The 18,742-nt window shown below is 41.4% G+C and overlaps 1 protein-coding gene across 3 annotated transcripts in view; it reads left to right on the plus strand.

Annotated features, from left to right (window-relative positions):
• The window catches only part of SUSD1 (sushi domain containing 1), a 222,483-nt gene that overhangs the window by 72,268 nt on the left and 131,473 nt on the right, over positions 1 to 18,742 (plus strand). For all 3 annotated transcript variants that reach the window (XM_029614451.1, XM_029614437.1, XM_029614445.1), the window contains one exon: positions 16,497 to 16,597. In XM_029614451.1, the coding sequence (XP_029470311.1) occupies positions 16,497 to 16,597 (101 nt within the window). The remainder of the gene's footprint in view (positions 1 to 16,496; positions 16,598 to 18,742) is intronic.

The following is an 18,742-nucleotide window of genomic DNA, read 5'->3' on the forward strand; positions in this document are numbered from 1 at the left end:
AATGGTGGACTGTTTTCTTGTTGTGTGATAGTCTTGTCGAACGATGCTAGTGAATAGCACGCGGTGCATCTGATGACAAGACTCTGGCGGTGCGGTCAGCGAACGCTAAACATAAATTGATTTTCGGTGCTATGAAGCTACCTGTGGCGGTTAAGGTGCTATACCTTTAAAGAATTTTGCATTGTTAGTGAGCTCATGATTATAAAGCCCCAGTGCTTTCTCAGGGCTTACCACTGACACAAGCCAAAAAGCCTTAAGTGGCACTATATGAAGGTCACTGATACATTAGATATGTCCTCTTTATAGCAAGTTTGATTTATGTTGAGTTTTTGATTTCATGCTATATTTTGGGTATTTATTTAATAGGATTTCTGCCGTGTGGCGCAGCCCCACCTCCTTTCCTCCCTGCACGCTTCCAGCCCTGAGCAGAAATCTTGTAGGGGAGGGAGGAAATGGGACTGCCTGAGAGCAAGAGGAGCAGCTGCCGGGGTCAGGGTATGCTGAGAGGAGAGGGGGAGGGGAGAGAGGGTTGAAGAGAAGAAAGGGATGGGCTAAAGAAAAGGACGGAGGAGAGGGCAAGGGGTTGGGGGGGGGGATTAAAAGCAGAAAGGGGTTGAGGAAATTGGGATGAAAGATGGGAAAGTGAAAAAAAAAAAAAGGTAGTGAAAGAGATAAGGGGGAGGGAGAAGAGGAAATGAGTGAAATTTAAAGATAGGGAGGTGGAAGGGTGAGTGAGTGGAGAGGAGAGGAGAGAGCATGACATGAGGAGTGAGATGTGGAGAGGAGAGAAATAGAAAAGGTGAACCTGACAGAAAGACAGATGGAGAAATAAATGAAGATATTAGGTCCAGGCAAAGGGGGTTAACAAGACAGACAAGATGACAGCAGAGAAGAGCCAAAAAAAAAAAAATCCCTCAAAAATACTCAACAACCATGGTAGAAAAGACATTTTATTTTTTGTTATTGCAATATATGGAGATTAACCATATTTCTAAGTACAGTTTATTTTAACATTTTTTATTATTTCTGTAAGAATTAACAAATGGCACTGGATTGGCCACTGTTGGAAACAGGATGCTGGGCTTGATGGACCCTTGGTCTGACCCAGTATGGCATGTTCTTATGTTCTTAAGAGGAATTAGACAGTGTGGGACTGTTTGACCATTTATCAGTTTCCTTGTTGAGAAACCAACAGGTGGCGTGGTCTGACCCAGTATGGCATGTTCTTATGTTCCTGTTTAGGATTCTCTCTTGTGCTTTGTATTGGATACATATCGTACAAACACTATCTGCTACTTTTCACAATTTTTTCCAGTTCCTATCAACCCCAATTTTTCTGACTTCACACTGCAAACTTGAATAGTCTGTGAGAGTTCACTTTCGGTCCCTGTGCCTGCCCTGCCCCCCCCCCCCCCCCCTCCTCCATACATTTCCTGTTTAGATAGAAGCAACCCTAGCATGGATGGTTAACCCTGACACTTCACCACCGACTTGTCAGAGGAGTTTCTATTTTGAATTAGACACCATTTCCTGCCAACAAAGATGCCATAATACTGATTAGAGCAGCTCATCCCAGTAATGGGTTCTTAGAATCCATAGTCTTGTTCCTTCAGACAACAGTGCATTGCTTCTTGACAGTGCAGTCTGTAAAGTGATCTTTCTCAGGGCAGTCTTGATGCACGTATCAGGTCTGCATTTCTGGCCCTTAGTGAGTGTTAATCCGCTTGTCTTTTATCATTCCAGAGTATTGTTCTCATCCCATGGGACTGCGTTCTGTTGTCACCCAGGCTGGTCATCCAGTTGTGGATGTCCTCATTCCCCCATTCCTATTCTTATTAAAACCTGATTTTCTAACCTCCCACCTCTAGACATTTGTACAAACAAAACATGAAATTGTATATTCCTTAAGGATGGTTACAAATCCAGAACTAGCTCAGTGCATCACTCATGACTTGGAATTACACTAGCTGTCATCTCCAAGATCATTTCACATGACTGAAAGATTCATCAGCATTGGCTTTCTCAGTGCTATCGTCCATAGCATCAAGTTGCAATGGTGCAGAGTCATTCCAACCCATTTTTGGAGGATGTAACTCTATCCTGAGGGTCCATAAAATAATTTGTTTCTGGGGCTATTTCTGCAGGCAGATTCTCCCCTCTGTTATTCCCAAGGAGTGGGTCCTTTCTATGTGGAGAAGGATATCCTTCTAGGCCCAGTTGATGGTGTGTCTTTATTTCACAGTGTGTCATGAGCTGGAGGGGTGAGCTGTTGCAGGGTTGATGCTACCTGAGTGGTGCAAACACAGCTCAGTCCCAGCAGGCGGCAGCTGAAACAAGATGAGGCAAGAGCAAAGACCAGGGACAGTCCCAGGCCAGGGTAGGCAGCTAGCAGAGAAGTCTAGTTCCAGGTCAAGGTCGAGGCCAGCGGTGAACACACAAGGTTCAGGAAACAAGCAAAGGTCAGGGTAGGCAACAATCAAGCAAGATTAGGATCCATTCCAAGTCAGCACTGAGAAGACAATCTGAAGAGACTGACAGAAAATGGGAATGGGCAGGAAGGCAAGGCTAGAATGAGGCAGGAACAGGAAGCGAAGGCAGGAGCTTGGAGACGAGGGCTGAAACACAGTGACACACACTGCAGGCAAGAGCACAGCAAGAGACCTGTTGTTGAGGCAGTGGCTGGTAGCAGAAGGCTTCCTTATATACTAGGACAGGATGAGCTGTCATCAGCCAGTGCTCCCAGGGAGTTCTGGTATCCGGGCCTATAAGAGGATGTCCAGGTGACAGGAAGTGCTGACCACAGGCCTTGGAGAGGCACCGGGCAGGACACTATGCTAGAGTGAATGAAGGTAAGGGGAGTTGCACGGTGTGATGGTGCTGCAGGAACCAAACAGGACACAGTTTGGGTGTTCAAAATACATTTACTGATGATTAGTCAAAAGGAAATAAATATCCAGTCAAGTAAATACTGTTCTTTTCTTTATTCCTTTAAATGTTTTATATGCCATCATTCCATGTGAGGTTCACAAGATCATAACAGTTTATATAAAACATTCATAGATAAAAATAACATACTACATAAACTCACAAATAAAATAAAGGATTATTAATAACATATAAACAATTCCAGAAGGTTATTTTTCAGAGCATCTTATTTATTAATTAGGTAATTCGAATGCTAAAGGCTATGTTAAGTTGTGGGTATTTTTAAAGAGCCAAGTTTTCAGGTCATGCTGGAAATTCTATCCGCTGTTGTTCTTAGTTCTTCAGGCATGGAGTTCCAGAATTTGGGGCCAGCGACAGATAACAGCCTGTCTCTTGTTTGAGTCAAATGAGTGTCTCTTATTGTAGGGATCTTTAAGAGGCCTTTTTTTGAGATCTCAGCGGTGGAATGGGGTTGTATTGTTGGAGGGTCACTTCCAGTAATCCATTATTGTCAGGATTTAAGCTGTTGAATATTGTTGTTAATACTTTAGAGTGTATTCGTGATTGGATAGGTAGCCAGTGCAGTGCCATTAATATTGGTGAGATACGATCATATTTCTTAGTTCCTGTTTAAAAGTCTTGCAGCAGTGTTTTGAAGTAGTTGTAGTGGTTTTATGTTACTGGCTGGAAGCCCTGGCAGTAATGAATTGCAATAATCAAGGTTAGAAAATATTAAGGTTTGTATTACCGTGTGGAAGTCTGTTCTCATTAGTGATGGTTTCAATTGGCTCAGAATCCTTAGTGTGTTGTAGCCAGATCTAATCATATTACTTATGAGTTTTCATGCTTAAGTTTTCATCCAGATGTACTCCCAGGTTTCTTACTTGGTTTGATGAATTAATCTGGTAGTTTTCCATTTCAAAAGCAGGAGGTTTTCTGTTTAGCCAGATGATTTCCATCTTTTTTGGTATTTAATACAAGTTTAAGTTGTGATAATTTTTCTTGAATTGTTATCATATAGTTTTTTAGTATAGATGTGTTATCCAATGATTTAGTTAGGGGGATTATATAATTGTAAGTCGTCAGGATATAGAAAGAATTTTACTTCATTAACAGAGTTATTTGCATATAGGTAACATATAAATATTAGTGTAGATGATAGAGCAGATCCTTGTGGTACACCAGTATTACATTGAAAGGTATCTGACAGATAGTTAACTTCTATTTATTTATGTATTTATTTGTTTATTTAGAAGATTTTTATATACCGATGAACGTTGGGAACATCTCATCGGTTTAAATTATACAAAAATTGCAGCTAAACGAGCTTTACAGTGAAACAAGTAACAAAGTTGTGGCTGAACGAGGTTAAGAACATAAGAAAATGCCATACTGGGTCAGACCAAGGGTCCATCAAGCCCAGCATCCTGTTTCCAACAGTGGCCAATCCAGGCCATAAGAACCTGGCAAGTACCCAAAAGCTAAGTCTATTCTATGTTACCATTGCTAATGGCAGTGGCTATTCTCTAAGTGAACTTAACAGCAGGTAATGGACTTCTCCTCCAAGAACTTATCCAATCCTTTTTTAAACACAGCTATACTAACTGCACTAACCACATCCTCTGGCAACAAATTCCAGAGTTTAATTGTGCGTTGAGTAAAAAAGAACTTTCTCCGATCAGTTTTAAATGTGCCCCATGCTAACTTCATGGAGTGCCCCCTAGTCTTTCTATTATCTGAAAGAGGAAATAACCGATTCACATCTACCTATTCTAGATCTCTCATAATTTTAAACATCTCTATCATATCCCCCCTCAGCCGTGTCTTCTCCAAGCTGAAAAGTCCTAACCTCTTTACTTTCCTCATAGGGGAGCTGCTCCATTCCCCTTATCATTTTGGTAGCCCTTCTCTGTACCTTCTCCATCGCAATTATATCTTTTTTGAGATGCGGCGACCAGAATTGTACATAGTATTCAAGGTGCGGTCTCACCATGGAGCGATACAGAGGCATTATGACACTTTCCGTTTTATTCACCATTCCCTTTCTAATAATTACATTAATAGTTACATTGAACATGGAAAAATGCACATAATATTGTTAAACAACAAATTGCAAGATAAGAGGACTCAAAGAGAAACTATTTACAGGAAGAATGTCTAATTACAAAAATAATTAAATAACTTAAATTACAAGCAGCATAAGTAAGAAGATCAATGGACTAGAGTGGGAGGGAAAGCTGTTATGAATGTTCTATTATCTAGGAATGATGTAAACCATTTTAGCACTATTCCATCTATCCCTATATTTTTTATCTGCTGGCAAAGGATTGCGTGGTCAACTGTATCGAATGCAGCTTTTAAATCAATTAGAACCAGGCAGTTTGTTTCGTTAGTATCAAACCCTCTTAGTACCGAGTCTGTTAATGAAAGTAATTGAGTTTCCGTAGAATGTTTTTTCCTAAATCCAAATTGATTTGGATAAAGAATATTTTTATCATCTAAGTAATCAATAAGTTGTGTGAGCACTGCTTTTTCAGTTACTTTTGCTAAGAATTGTATATTTGATATTGGTCTATAGTTATCCCAATCATTGAATCTACCAGATTTGTTTTTGATGGTTGGTTTTGTCACCGCTTGCTTCAGTCCATGTGTTATGTATCCTTCAGATAAAGAGAGGTTTACCAGAGTTGAGATTATAGGTGTTAGTTCATGGAGTATTAGCTTTAGTGACTTAGCTGGTATCGGGTCATGTGGATGTAAAGCAGGCTTTAGATTAGTTATGATTTTGTTTATTTCCATTTTGGATTCTCTATCGAATGTTGTCCACATGCATTTGTTATTTATGTTTTCGTCAATAACTGGTATGTCGCTGATAGGGAATTGTTTTTTTTATCAAATTGATTTTCTCAGTTAGTGCTGCTGCATATTCATTGCAAGATGTTTTTTGTGACGCAATGGTTCCTTGCTGTATTTGATGTTGGGTCCTTTATGAGATTTTTGACAGTTTCAAATGATAGTTTTGAATTGAACATCAACCTGTGAATCTGATTTGCTTAGTACTGTTTTCTTGGTTTTGTTGGTCAGTTTGCAGTATATTGCAAGTGAGGTTTTATATTTTCTTAGCGCTACATCTGTGGGGCATTTCTGCCATACTTTTTCTAGTTTTCTTAAGTTTTTTTTTTGCTTTTTTTTAAATTTTTAATTTATCATAATTTGTACATAAATACAAAAGAAAAACGTTTGCATAGCAATTCAAGATATACATGACAGAATTCCATAATTGCATTTCCAAATTACATCACAAGCAACTCAAAAGAGGAATTTTTAATCCTGTCTCTATATCTCTCTTACGAAGGCAAAATGGAGAGGAAGAAAATTAGGAGAACATAGGAAAAAATAAACTAATGCAATTAACATATGGCTGTCTGAATTCTCAGATATTTAATTTTTAAACCCCCCCACATATCATGCAGGTTCTTGCGATCGTGACTGAAGAAAAGCCTGTAGCTGTTCTGGGCTGAAGAATATATACGTGTTCCCAGAAAGTTTTATGATGCATTTACAGGGGTATCTTAACACATAGGTACCCCCTAATGCCAAAACCTCTGCATGCATAGCAATAAATCTTTTCCTCTGCGTCTGCGTGGATTTAGCTAAATCCGGAAAAAGCCAAACCTCACGTCCCAAGAATAAAGACTTAATATTTTTGAAATAATTCTTCATAATTAACCCTAAATCGTATTCAGAGAAAAAAGTAATAAACAAAGCAGACCTCTCAATTATTTCAACCCCAGAAGTTTCAAGGAAATTGGAAAGATTAGATAAATCTAACCCTAAACTAGGCAATATAGGAGTGCTTTTTTGAGGTAGGAAGAATATTTTCTTTAATGGAGGAACTTTGTCTGGGGGTAATTTAAGGATCTCAATCACATATTTTTTAAAAGTCTGTAATGGTAACTCTCCCATCACCTTAGGAAAATTGAGGATTCTCAGATTTAAGTGTCTTAAATAATTTTCAACAGAATCAAGCCTTCTCATTGATGATAGTCTTTCATTCACAGTAATCGCACTTAAATCTTGCAGTTTCTTAACTTCTTTGGTTACCTTCTCCATGACGTTCTTTTGATCCAACTTCTCTTGGTAATGGTCTGATTCGAATTTGTCCATTTGTTTTGTAACTGTCTCCACCCTAAAGGCTTGTTCATCTAGTTTCGTTGCATTCCCTGCAACCAGGTCCCAAAGGGACTCAAGTGTTACCACCGCTGGTCTTACAATTTTCCGCGGGATAAAGGAGCTAGACCGCTGCCCTTCTCCGGCATTACTGCCGCTCGATGTTACCGAGCTCCTGAGGCCCTCCTTGTCGAACTCTGTCTCCGAAGCCTCCGCTTGGGCTTGGCTAGCTCCTCCCTCTGCTCCGATGTCAGCGTCGCCTCCCGTCTGAGCCCACACGACGCTCTCTCCCGTCTGCATCTCAGCAGCCGTTGACCCGGTCAGTGGAACAGCTTTCAGCAGTGTCCTGGGCTCCGGAGGCGTCAGAAAAATTTCCCCGGGTGAGTAAAGGGCTCCTTTCCCTTCCTCTCCAATGGGGCTAGACGTCCTCGTTACTGAGATTTGAGTCGCATATTGTGATATCAATCGCTGCCCCTCGGGATTCTCCGGTACAGGAGGAAAAACACGAATCTTCCCTTTTCTTTTGTGAGGCATTTTTATATTGTGGAAACCATGAAAAGAAGAAAAGAGACGGAGCAGTTCAACATGCAACCTCTCTGGCAGCCATCTTGTTTCCTCTCCGTGAATCTGATTTGCTTAGTACTGTTTTTTTTGTTTTGTTGGTCAGTTTGCGGTATATTGCAAGTGAGGTTTTATATCTTCTTAGCGCTACATCTGTGGGGCATTTCTGCCATACCTTTTCTAGTTTTCTTAAGTTTTGGGGTTTGTTTGTTTTTTTTTAGTTTCTAAGTTCTTCATTATACCATGGGTTAGACTTCTTGTGGTTGTGTTTTTCTTTATTGATAGTTTTTCTCTGTATCAGTCAAAGTTCTTCTGCTATTTCATTCTTTATGTTTTTCCCAGGAGTCAAATGCTGCTTTGCAATTATTTTGGTTTAAGCTTTGGATTTTATTTTCAATTGTTTTCACTTGTTCTTGTTACATCTGTTACAATTTTTACAATTGTTACAGATGTTCTTGTTACATCTGTGCTCAACTCTGGGGTTCACACCGTAAACTGTCTCTATTCCTCAGTGTATGTGTCCTCAGAACCAGAGCTTGGGTTAGAGTTTATCCCCTCAGTACATGGGTGAACAAGACATTCCACTGACAGGGAGATCCCTAGGTGTGTGGAAAATCCCCTTAGTAGTAAAATAGCATCTGAGGGTCCACCAGAATCCTGTTCTGTCTCCCCAGCCTGTGTCCTGTGTTCCAAGGGTGGAGATCCAGCTGTGAGACTCCTCTTCTTTCTGGACTCCTCCTGCTGTGACCTCTTAGAGGGAAAGGTCTTCCATTGAAACAGACTAATAAAAGCCCAGCTTCATGGTGAGGAGAGGTGGGTCTAACCTCCTCACCAACCAAAAGGGCAAAGCACTTTTCAAGGCCAAAAATTCTTCCTTTCAGGTGATGAGTCACTGTTTCCCTTCATGGGAGGAGAGTGCACAGATTGTCGAAAAGATCATTTGAAGGTAGTGCTCCAGTACTCTTGAATGATCTTCCCCTTGAGTTAAGGGAGAAAATTGATTTGAAAAAGTTTAGAAGAAGGTTGAAAACTTGGTTTATGTTTCAATCTTTTTAAACATCTAATGTACTTAGGGCCGGATTTAAAAACCTTACGTGTGTAATATCTGGGCCTTACACACGCTGGGCCAATTTTCAAAGGGCTCGGCCACGTGCGTAAACCCCTGGGTCGCGTGTAAGTCCCGGGGCTAACCAAAGGGGCAGTCTGGGGGGGTGGGGCTAGAGGCGTCCGGCACAGCTTCCATTTGCTACTGTGCCAGGGGATCGCGCACCGGTAGGGCGCCGACGCGGGCAACTAGTTCCTGCTCGGAAGCAGGAGCAAACGGTAAGATAACAAAATTGGGGGTATTTAGGATAGGGATTGGGAGAGAGCAGGATAGGGGAAGGAAAGTTAGACTAGGGGGTTGGGAAGTTCCCTCCCAGTCTTCTCCTTAATTGGAGTGGACTGGGAGGGAACTGGGGAAGGCCCCGATGTGTCGCTTCGTGAAATTGCATATCTGTACCCCCCTTGCGCGCGCCAACCCGGCATGTTATAAAATCACGCGTAACATTTTAAAATCTACCCCTTATTGAGCAGGATGGAATATTCAGATCTGTAGGTATTGGGCTCATTGTCTCGTTTAATTACTATCTGACCATTGTATCATTGGGGATAGTTTGGGTCTGCTAAGAAGAAGGCATTGGGTTATATAATGTTTGTAAATTATTTAAAAAAATAATTTTGTTTTATTAAGTTTTATTTATGCAAGAGTTTTTTTTTAATTGCATTGTGATGTATTATGTTGTACATCGCTTTGAGTGATTTTTAATCAGTGAAGCGATATATAAATATCATTAAATAAACTAAAATCTCACCCCTGGCCTCCAGGTCTGGGATTCATTCCTCACCAGAGCTGCCAGGGTTTCACCTTCAGGGGCAACTAAAAACTTCTTCAAATTCACTGAAAAGTCTTTCTACAAAACTAGAGACAGTTCCTGGCAGTCAAGGGGTGCACTGCAGAAGCTTCCCGTCTCAATGGAAAGCTAGGCAAGAAGGGCCGAGTTCAAATTAAGAGCACTACAGAATAGCTCCTTCCCTCTCAAGAGCTAACTCAGACTGACCACACTTACTCTACTCCTAACCTCCCCTGAGTGGCAGAGATCAAACCAACCCAGACAGCCTTAGAGGGATGTGCTGCAAGGAATGGTCTGCCCCTCTAGCTCTATTATCAGGGCCGGGATCTAGGGCCATCTCGTGGAGACCTGAGGGGTCTCCACACAAATAAAGGGGGAAAAATCCACTTAATCCTTTGAAACTTCTTCTGAGGTCTCTTGGGATAGGAATCTTTCATTTGTATTGGGGATTGCCCATGGAATCTGCTTAGTAATCTTCTACAGATGCTGGAGGGACCTCCTAGATGAATGAGCAATCTTTCCTTTTTATATTAAAATCTATGATTGCATCTTTCAGTTTGGCTCTCTGAAGAGTCAACCAAACCATATGTTATCAGTATTATGATTTCTTCTGAAGAGCCTATTTTGATTTTTTTTAAATTTATGAATGATATAGTTTTTGAACCTGCCCAAATAAGATGCAACACCCCCTCACCTTAACCATTTCTATTGTTAGAAAGGCTGATAAGAAATATAATGCTTTCTTATTGGGAGTCTTAAATCTTAGAGTACCCTGTGTCTCTTAATGTTACTGTTTCAAATCAGAAAGCCTGGCAGTCTGAAAGATAACAAGGATCAGATGTATGGATCGGGCAAAATTAGATCCAAAAAAAAGTGTAAAAGTATGGAAGTCCCTTTGCTTGCATGGCTCTGAAATGATGCTTCTTTTGTGCAAGGAGTTAATTTCCTACAACCTCTGGCAACAAACACATTTCACAGAAAAAAAATTGTGCATGCATACATTTGTGTAAAAAGCATTGTGAGACTAAATCCTGAACACTGAATTTAACTTTTTTGGGAAAAAAAAATCTCGAGAGCCATTTTTGCACAGGATTTTCCTTGCAAATTTTATCTGTGAAATGTTTTTCCTTCCTGAGCTGCAGAAAAATTGAATCCTTGGGGGGGGAAATGTAAAATGATTTGCAGACTTTTTTGCACTTTTTTACTCTGCATTTGTCTGAAGCTTAAATCTAGACCTAAGACTTCTTGATTTCTGTTTGAGGTAATTTTACTTCATAAAATATGGGGACAGATCACTCACATACCAATAATCCAACGAAAGGGTTTGAATGGGAAGGGAGAAGGAGGAAGAGGGGTGGAAAAAGTAATGAACCGCACCATGATTTTCTAACAATGTTCACACTGGGTTCTTATACAAAACCCAACTTAGAAACCCACTGTAAGCATTAAAGTAGCTGGTCCAATGATCCTGTCAGACTCGATTAAACTATTTAAGTGGGTGATAAACTTAGTGGATTAGGGTGGTGTAGTAGACAATGCCTATCTGTACTTCATTTAGGGGTAGATTTTGAAAGCATTGCTTGTGCTAAAATGCCAATGCATACAAGTACGTAGGCCTTACGCGAGCAACACGGATTTTAAAAGCGTGATTTATGTGCATATATGTACGTGCGCAAGCAAAAAAATAAGGGGGCGGGGCGTTGGTGTTCTGGGGCGAGTCCAACCATTATGCACATAACTCCGTAATTTAAAATCGGAGGCTGCAGCGCGCGGCGGCTTGTTAGTCATGTAAATTTACTGCCCCTGATGGGGAGCAATTGTGCAGTTCTTGCATTTCAGGGCTCACACAAGGGTGAGAGGTCCAGGTCAACAAGGGGGAGTGTGTAGGATGAAGAACCAGAGGGCTATGGATGACCTCCAGATTGACTGGGCAAGCTGGTGGACCAATTGGAGAAAGTTGGAATGTCCTTCTCACAAACATTTTTTAAAAATCTGCTTACATACACTCATTAAAGCCAGCAAAGTACTAAGCAAGATATACACATTAACTTCTTAAAATTAGGAACATTGCTTGAGTAACCTCTTAAAATTAGGAACATACGCTTGGTAGGCATATTTTAAATTATACGCACACAAATGCATGCATGAATTTAAATTCCAGTGTATTTCCGCTCTCACACCAATATGCGTGTTTATGGAGACACGCACACTCATTTTAAAATTAGCCTGAAAGGTTTTTGCCACAGTTTCACATAGAAGACTGAGAAGCAAACTAGCAGGCCGATACAGTACATGCAAGTCAGAGGTCCAAAAAGTTACAAATAGTTAAAAATTAAAAAAAAAAAAAAAGTAAAATGAGCCTGTGGCTCGCAGGTTGAAAACCGGACGCTCAATTTTGCTGGCGTCCGGTTTCCGAGCCCATGGTTGTCAGCGGGTTTGAGAACCGACGCCGGCAAAATTGAGCGTCTGCTGTCAAACTCGCTGACAGCCGCCGCTCCTGTCAAAAAAGAGGCGCTAGGGATGCGCTAGTGTCCCTAGCACCTCTTTTTACCGTGGGCCCTAATTTAAATAAATTAATTTAAATAAATTAATTTACTGAATCGCGTGCCCAGGAGAGTGGCCTGTGCACGTGCTGGGAGAGCGGGCACATGCACAGGCCATTTTTATTGTATCGGCCCGAAGATGATTTATGAGTAGGACAGAAAGTTATAAATTGAACGAGTAACTGGTTGAGCAACAGAACACAGAGTGATGGTCAATGGAGTCCATTCTGGGGAAGGTAAAGTGACAAGTGAAGCATCCCAGGGCTTGAACTAGAACCAGTTCTTTTCAATATCTTTATTAGTAGCATTGCAGAGGGATTTGAGGGAAATAAATGTTTGTAGCTGATACAAAAATCTGTAAGAGAGTAAACATAACAAAAGGGGTGAAAACATACAAGGGAACTGGAAAAACCTGGAAGAATGATTTAAGGGTTTGGAAAGCTTCAGTACTAAAAAGTGTAAAATCATGCAGTTGGTGTTATGCGCCCGGGCCTGCTCACCTCCATGGTTCCACGGCAGGTCCCGGGTCGGCCTCCCTAGCGGCAGCTACGAGCTCTTCCAAGCCTCGGCGTCCCACGGTGGCGGTCGGCGGGCCTTCCACTGCGTACCAGGGCTCAGGCCGGAGCTCAACATCCTCGGTGGCGTTGGCCACGCCCCTACGTGTGCACGGACCGCCTGGCATCTTTTAGGACCAAGGGCGGGTCCTAGCTCCGCGGCGCACCCAGATTAATTCCCTGATATAAGGAAGTCCCTGCTTGTACTTCCTTGCCTTGGCAATCGGGTCGGCTTGTATGCTAGATTGTCACTGCATTTGTACCTTGTTCCAGGATCCTTCTGTTCCAGTTCTGTTCCTGCCTTGTTCCTGCTTCCTAGTTCTCCAGCGTCCTCCTGTTCCTGTTCGTCTGTCCGTATCCCCAGGTAGTACCTCTGAACTGTCTCACTGGTGCTAACCTTGGCTTGTTCTTCGACCTGTCTGTCTGCTGCCTGCCTTCTGACTTCAGCCTGTTCCTCGACCTGCCTGCCTGCTGCCTGCCTTCTGACTCCAGTCTGTTCCTCGACCTGCCTGCCTGCTGCCTGCCTTCTGACTTCAGCCTGTTCCTTGACCTGCCTGCCTGCTGCCTGCCTTCTGACTCCAGTCTGTTCCTCGACCTGCCTGCCTGCTGACTGCCTTCTGACTTCAGCTTGTTCCTGGACTTGTCTGCCTTCTGACCTTGGCCTGCCTGTGACCTCGTCTGACCTCCAGAACCTGACCCCTGCTTTGCTGACCACTCCTCGGACTGACCACCGGACTTTGACTTTTGCCTGCTTGACCACGTCTCTAGATTCTGGCTCTGTTCCTAGCCTTGTCATCACCTACGTTATTCTGGTCCTCCTTGCTCCATCTGACCTCCAGTCTCGAACCTGACCGCACTCTCCTTCTGTCTGTGGGCATGCCGGACTTCATCCAGGAGACCCTGCGAGGCCCACCTAAGTCCAAGAGGCCCAGGTCCCTACGGGCTCCTCCTGGGGGGAGCTAGGGCTTCCAGTGGTGAAGCTCATCCTAGCCTCTGACTTCTCCAGTGCTCTGCCCCCCTGGGGGCAGGTGCTTCCTAGTCCCTACCAGGGAGCCGTTCTCCACTACTCCAGGACAAGGGTCCACCCCCGAGCGCAACAGTTGGAGTGCAAAAAATCGACTATCATTTAGAAGAATAAAATTGTAAACTATAAAACAAGAAAGAGCTCTAGGTGTAATCATCTCAGATGATCTAAAGTTAGCCAGTCATTGCAAGAAAGTAGAGAGAAAGCTTACTACTGTTAGCTAAGTAAATTTGATTGCATAATTAGAGGTATCATCAGTTTGAGTGTACATATCTGGAGTCCAAACCTTTTGTAAGGGCAGTGATAAGATGGAAGAAGTTCACAGAAGAGCTACCAAAATCATGCAGGGCCTATAACCCAAACTCTAAAAAAGGAAATCCTTAGACATCGAAAATGTGCTCACTGGATGAAAGAACATAAAGGGGGAAATTGATAGAAATATTCAAATATTTGACAGACTTTAATAAATTACAGGAAGGTGAAATTGTTCATAGAAAAGTAATTTCAAGGACAATGGGTAATGATATGGTTTAGAGAGAAAAGAGAAAATGCTTCTTTACTAAAAGAGGGTGGTAGATGACTAGAATAACCTGCCTGTAGAGGTGGTAGAAACCTATGCTGTGAGAGAATTCAAACATGGACAGAAAAGAGGACAGTGATAGGACTAGGGCTTGGGACGCTGCATTATAGCAAACACACTCCTCCTCCTCTCGAGAGCAGAGACAAGGGGAAAGGTGAGAAGAAGAAAATAAGGGTCAGATAAAAGAAGCACACCCTAGCAACATTTCAGGATATGGGGTAGGCAGGCTGGAACCAGCAGACCATAATTCCCCAAAAATCCAACTGGTTTGATGCTGGCAGGTTGTTGGCAGTTGGGTACTGTCTAGTAAGGCCACAGGAACCTAGGTAGCCAGATGTTCGACAACACCCGCCACTAGTTTGGTAGCTATTTAGATTATTGCAAATCTCCATGGGCAAGCATAGGAAGAAGTGGGCTGCTGGGTGTTGTATTTATTTATTTATTTATTTATTTATTTATTTATTTGTTTATTTAAAAGTGTTTGTATACCGCTTTTACAAATAAAAATTTACTTATCTTTGAAGGATGGTAGAGCTCCAAAGAGGAAGACAACAAAAGATGACTTAGATAAGGTTTGATATCATTACAAGCAGTTAAACTTCTATAACTGGACAGCTGAATATATATTCTTAGCAATATAACCAGGAATAACTGGGCAGACTGAATAGGACAATTGGTCATCTACTTTGTTATTATGTTACTGTATCATAGTGCATCTATATGTTGTTTGAGCCCTCATACAAAGAAGAAGGCTGAGAAGTACAGGCTGGTTAGTCTGACCTCTGTGGTGAGCAAATTAAGGGAATCACTGCTAAAACAGAGGATAGTGCAGTTTCTGAAATCCAATGTATTGCAAGATCCAAACAGCATGGTTTTACCAGAAGTAAATCTTGTCAGATGAATCTGATGCTTTCTTTGATTGGGTGACCAGATTATGGGAGAGCACTTGACATCTTGGATTTCAGTAAGGCCTTTGACACGATTCCATACAGGGCATTTATAAATAAATTGAGCATTCTTGGTATGGAACCTATAGTGACTGACTGAGTTAGAAACTGGCTGAGTGGGAGTAACAAAGGGTAGTGGTAAATGGAGTTTACTCGGAGGAGGGGGACGTTACTATCTGTGTACCTCAGGAATTGGTACTTGGGCGGGTTCTTTTCAACATTTTCACGAGTGACATAGTAGAAGGATTGTCAAGAAAGGTTTGCCTTTTTGCCAATGATATAAAAATCTGCAACAGGTTAGACAGCCAGGAAGAAATGGAAAACATGAGGAGGGATCTAACGAAGCTCGAGGAATGGTCTAGAGACTGACAGCTAAGATTTAATGTTAAACAAAATGCAGAGTAATGCATTTAGGATACAAAAACCCAAGGGAGATGTACAATATTAGAGGTGAAATTCTTCTAACACAAAAGAAGAGTGAGATCTGGGGGTGATTGTATCTGATGATCCTAAAATGACCAAATAGGTAGATAAAGCAATGGCAAAAGTCAGAAAGATGCTTGGCTGCACAGGGAGAGGAATGGTCAGAAGAAAAACGGAGGTGATATTGTCCCTGTATAGGTCCCTGGTGAGACCTCGCTTGGAATACTGTGTACAATTCTGGAGACCGCACCCTCAGAAGGATATAAACAGGATGGAGTCAGTCCAAATAGTGGCTACTAAAATGGTCAGTGGTATTTGTTCTAAAGCATATGGGGATAGACTTAAAGATCTAAACATGTGCACCCTAGAGGAAAGGCGAGATAGGGGAGATATGATAGATACAAAGGTTTCCATGTGTAGGAGGCTAGCCTCTTTCAACTGAAAGAAAGCTCTAAAACAAAGGGTCATGGAATGAGGATGAAACTTTATAGAGGGAGTAGTGGATGCATGGAATAGCCTCCCAGTGGAGGTGGTGGAGATGAAAATGGTATCTGAATTCAAGAAAGTATGGGATAAATACAGGGGATCTCTGGGAGAGTGATGGGAATTGTAAGGGCTACATAAATTAGACAGATGGGCAGACTAGATGGGCCATATGGGCTTCTTCTGCCGTCTTGTTTCTATGAACTAGTGTTGCAGTTTACTTCTGCTCCCCTGAATTGATCCCCGCAGAGGTCCTTTTTGTTGCTATATCAATGTCACTTGACTGCTTGGTTTCTGTCCCTTGTCCTCATGGGATACCAATATTGTTCTTGTTTTCATTTTGTTCTTTCTGTGTATATTGTATGCCTGATTGATATTATTTGTACTGTATTAGCTGCAAAAGGAGATTTCATCACCAATGTGACTGTCTATGGTGAAACCTGTGTAAAATGGATCAAGGTTCCCAGAAGGACTCAATGGAGGATATTTTATGTGGTAAGTAAGACAAAGGTTCCTAGTTTTCAGCAGCAGTTTCTCATGGCCACAGAATGTGACAAAACCTTTAGAAAAATAGAGCTTACTGTGCGTGATGGATTAAATTATACAATAAATGTCCCACATTTACATTCCATCAAAGAAAACTGCTATGACGCGATCAAGGTAGAAATTTAATTACATCATTGTGGCAAATGAGACCATGCAAATATATAAAGGTATGCTGGTTTGGTTTTTTTTCAAAATTCTGTGCCTTCATCCTACAGAATTTAAAGTTTAAATGAATATTTGTCTAACAGTATTTTTAAGAATTAAAATAGAAAATGTGCATGGTTCAAAAACTTTGTGAGTATGCAAATTCCAGGTTGTTTAACTCATAGAAATATAGAATCTGATGGAAGATAAGAACTGCCCATTCAGGACCCAGCTAGTTTGCCTAAATGACTTCCAGTTGCGTGTATTAGACCCAAGATGATCTCAGGCTTTGCTTCATTTCTCCATGGTGAGGGACTTCCTGAGTTTATACCTTCTTTTCTTAAGCTCTGCTATTGTTTTGGCCTCTACTGCTTTCTCCGGAAGACAATTCCATGTATCCACCACCCTCTCTATGAAATAATGATGTTACTCCAGAGCCTATCTCCCCTTGGAGTTCCATATCATCATCTCTCATTCTAGAACATCTAATTCACTGGAAAAGGTTTGTTTTTTTGTGCATTATTGATATTTTTGAGGTTTTATATCTTATAATTTTTCACCTTTTTCTCTTATAGAGTATACAGTCATCTCTTAGAGCTTTTGGTGCAGACCTTACACTGATTTTTGTAATTTTACTCTGAACTGTCTCCTCTCCTTTTGGAGGTACAGTCACACACATTGAATACAATATACCAGATAGATCTTACTGATTACCTGTACATTATCACTGCCCTTATTCTACTGATCACGTCTTTCTCTATGTATCCTGCTCTTCCACTGGCTCTAGCCACTGCCTTGCCATGCATTTCATTATTTTGAGATCATCAGTTATAATCATCTATCTCCTGGCTGTTAGATAATATCTCATCTGCTATCATCTAAGGCTGTCTGGGATGTCTGCATCCCAAATGCATGACTCTCCATGTCTTTGCATTGAAATCATACTTACCAATTGTAAGACCACTCTAAGTTTTCTCAGGTCACTTGTGCCCTTAATGCTGTCTGCTGCTACTCTTACCACTTCTGGTGATCTCCAGCTTATGATTTTTACAACTTAAATCAGTGTTTCCCAAACAGTGTGCCTACAAACCAGAATAAGAGTGCCACAGAAAATTCACCACTGCCTCATGCTCAGTTCCAGGCAAGTACCAGGTCTCTACTCTTAGCATCTTGCAGAAACAAGAGACACCAGTGGTGGCTTTTAAACATGTAGTGTTGCGTGTTTATAAAATTAAACATTTAATACTGGCAACTTAAAAAAAAGATCTTTATTTAAAGTATGAAATAATCCAGGAGATGCAAGGCAATTCAGAAGCAGTCTCAGAGAATATTGTTGACACAATAAATTAGTTTACCACCTCCAATTTACACACCAGTGACCTAGTTTGTTTGCATAACATTTTCTTAATTGGTTGGCAATATAATTTTATTTTAAGTATGTTAATGAGCTGAGATTCTTGTAAGTCAAATGATTTCTTGTAAATTGAGCCTAGAAGTCAGGAACAAAACTTAAGGCTGAACTTTGACATATTTTGTTTCTTCTAGCATACATTCTAGCATTTCAGCATATTCTGGCATGTCAGCAACCTTGAATAGTTTTACAAATCTGATCAATGCAATTTCACAGTGCAGTAATGATAGCTTCATAGGAAACCTTTTCAAAGCATCCCAATAGTAGGAGCTCCTTTCTGAGAACAGTGTAATCATGCATGTTTCTTCCTACAGCATGAGCCCTGTAGTGTGGTAACTAATGGGCAGCATACAAGGTGTAGATTGCTGGGCCCCAGTGTAGCGCACACTGCATATAGCACCTCCCCCAACCTGAACATCCTCCTTCCAGCCTCTGTCATCTTGAGTAAGACTGAGAGAATGTGCACTGAGCACTGGTTGTAGCTTACTCTGAGTGTTGGTAGTACCAACAATTAAGGAATTCTGGAAGCCACATGCTGA

The sequence above is a fragment of the Rhinatrema bivittatum genome, chromosome 1, assembly GCF_901001135.1.
Source record: "Rhinatrema bivittatum chromosome 1, aRhiBiv1.1, whole genome shotgun sequence".
NCBI lineage: Eukaryota > Metazoa > Chordata > Amphibia > Gymnophiona > Rhinatrematidae > Rhinatrema > Rhinatrema bivittatum.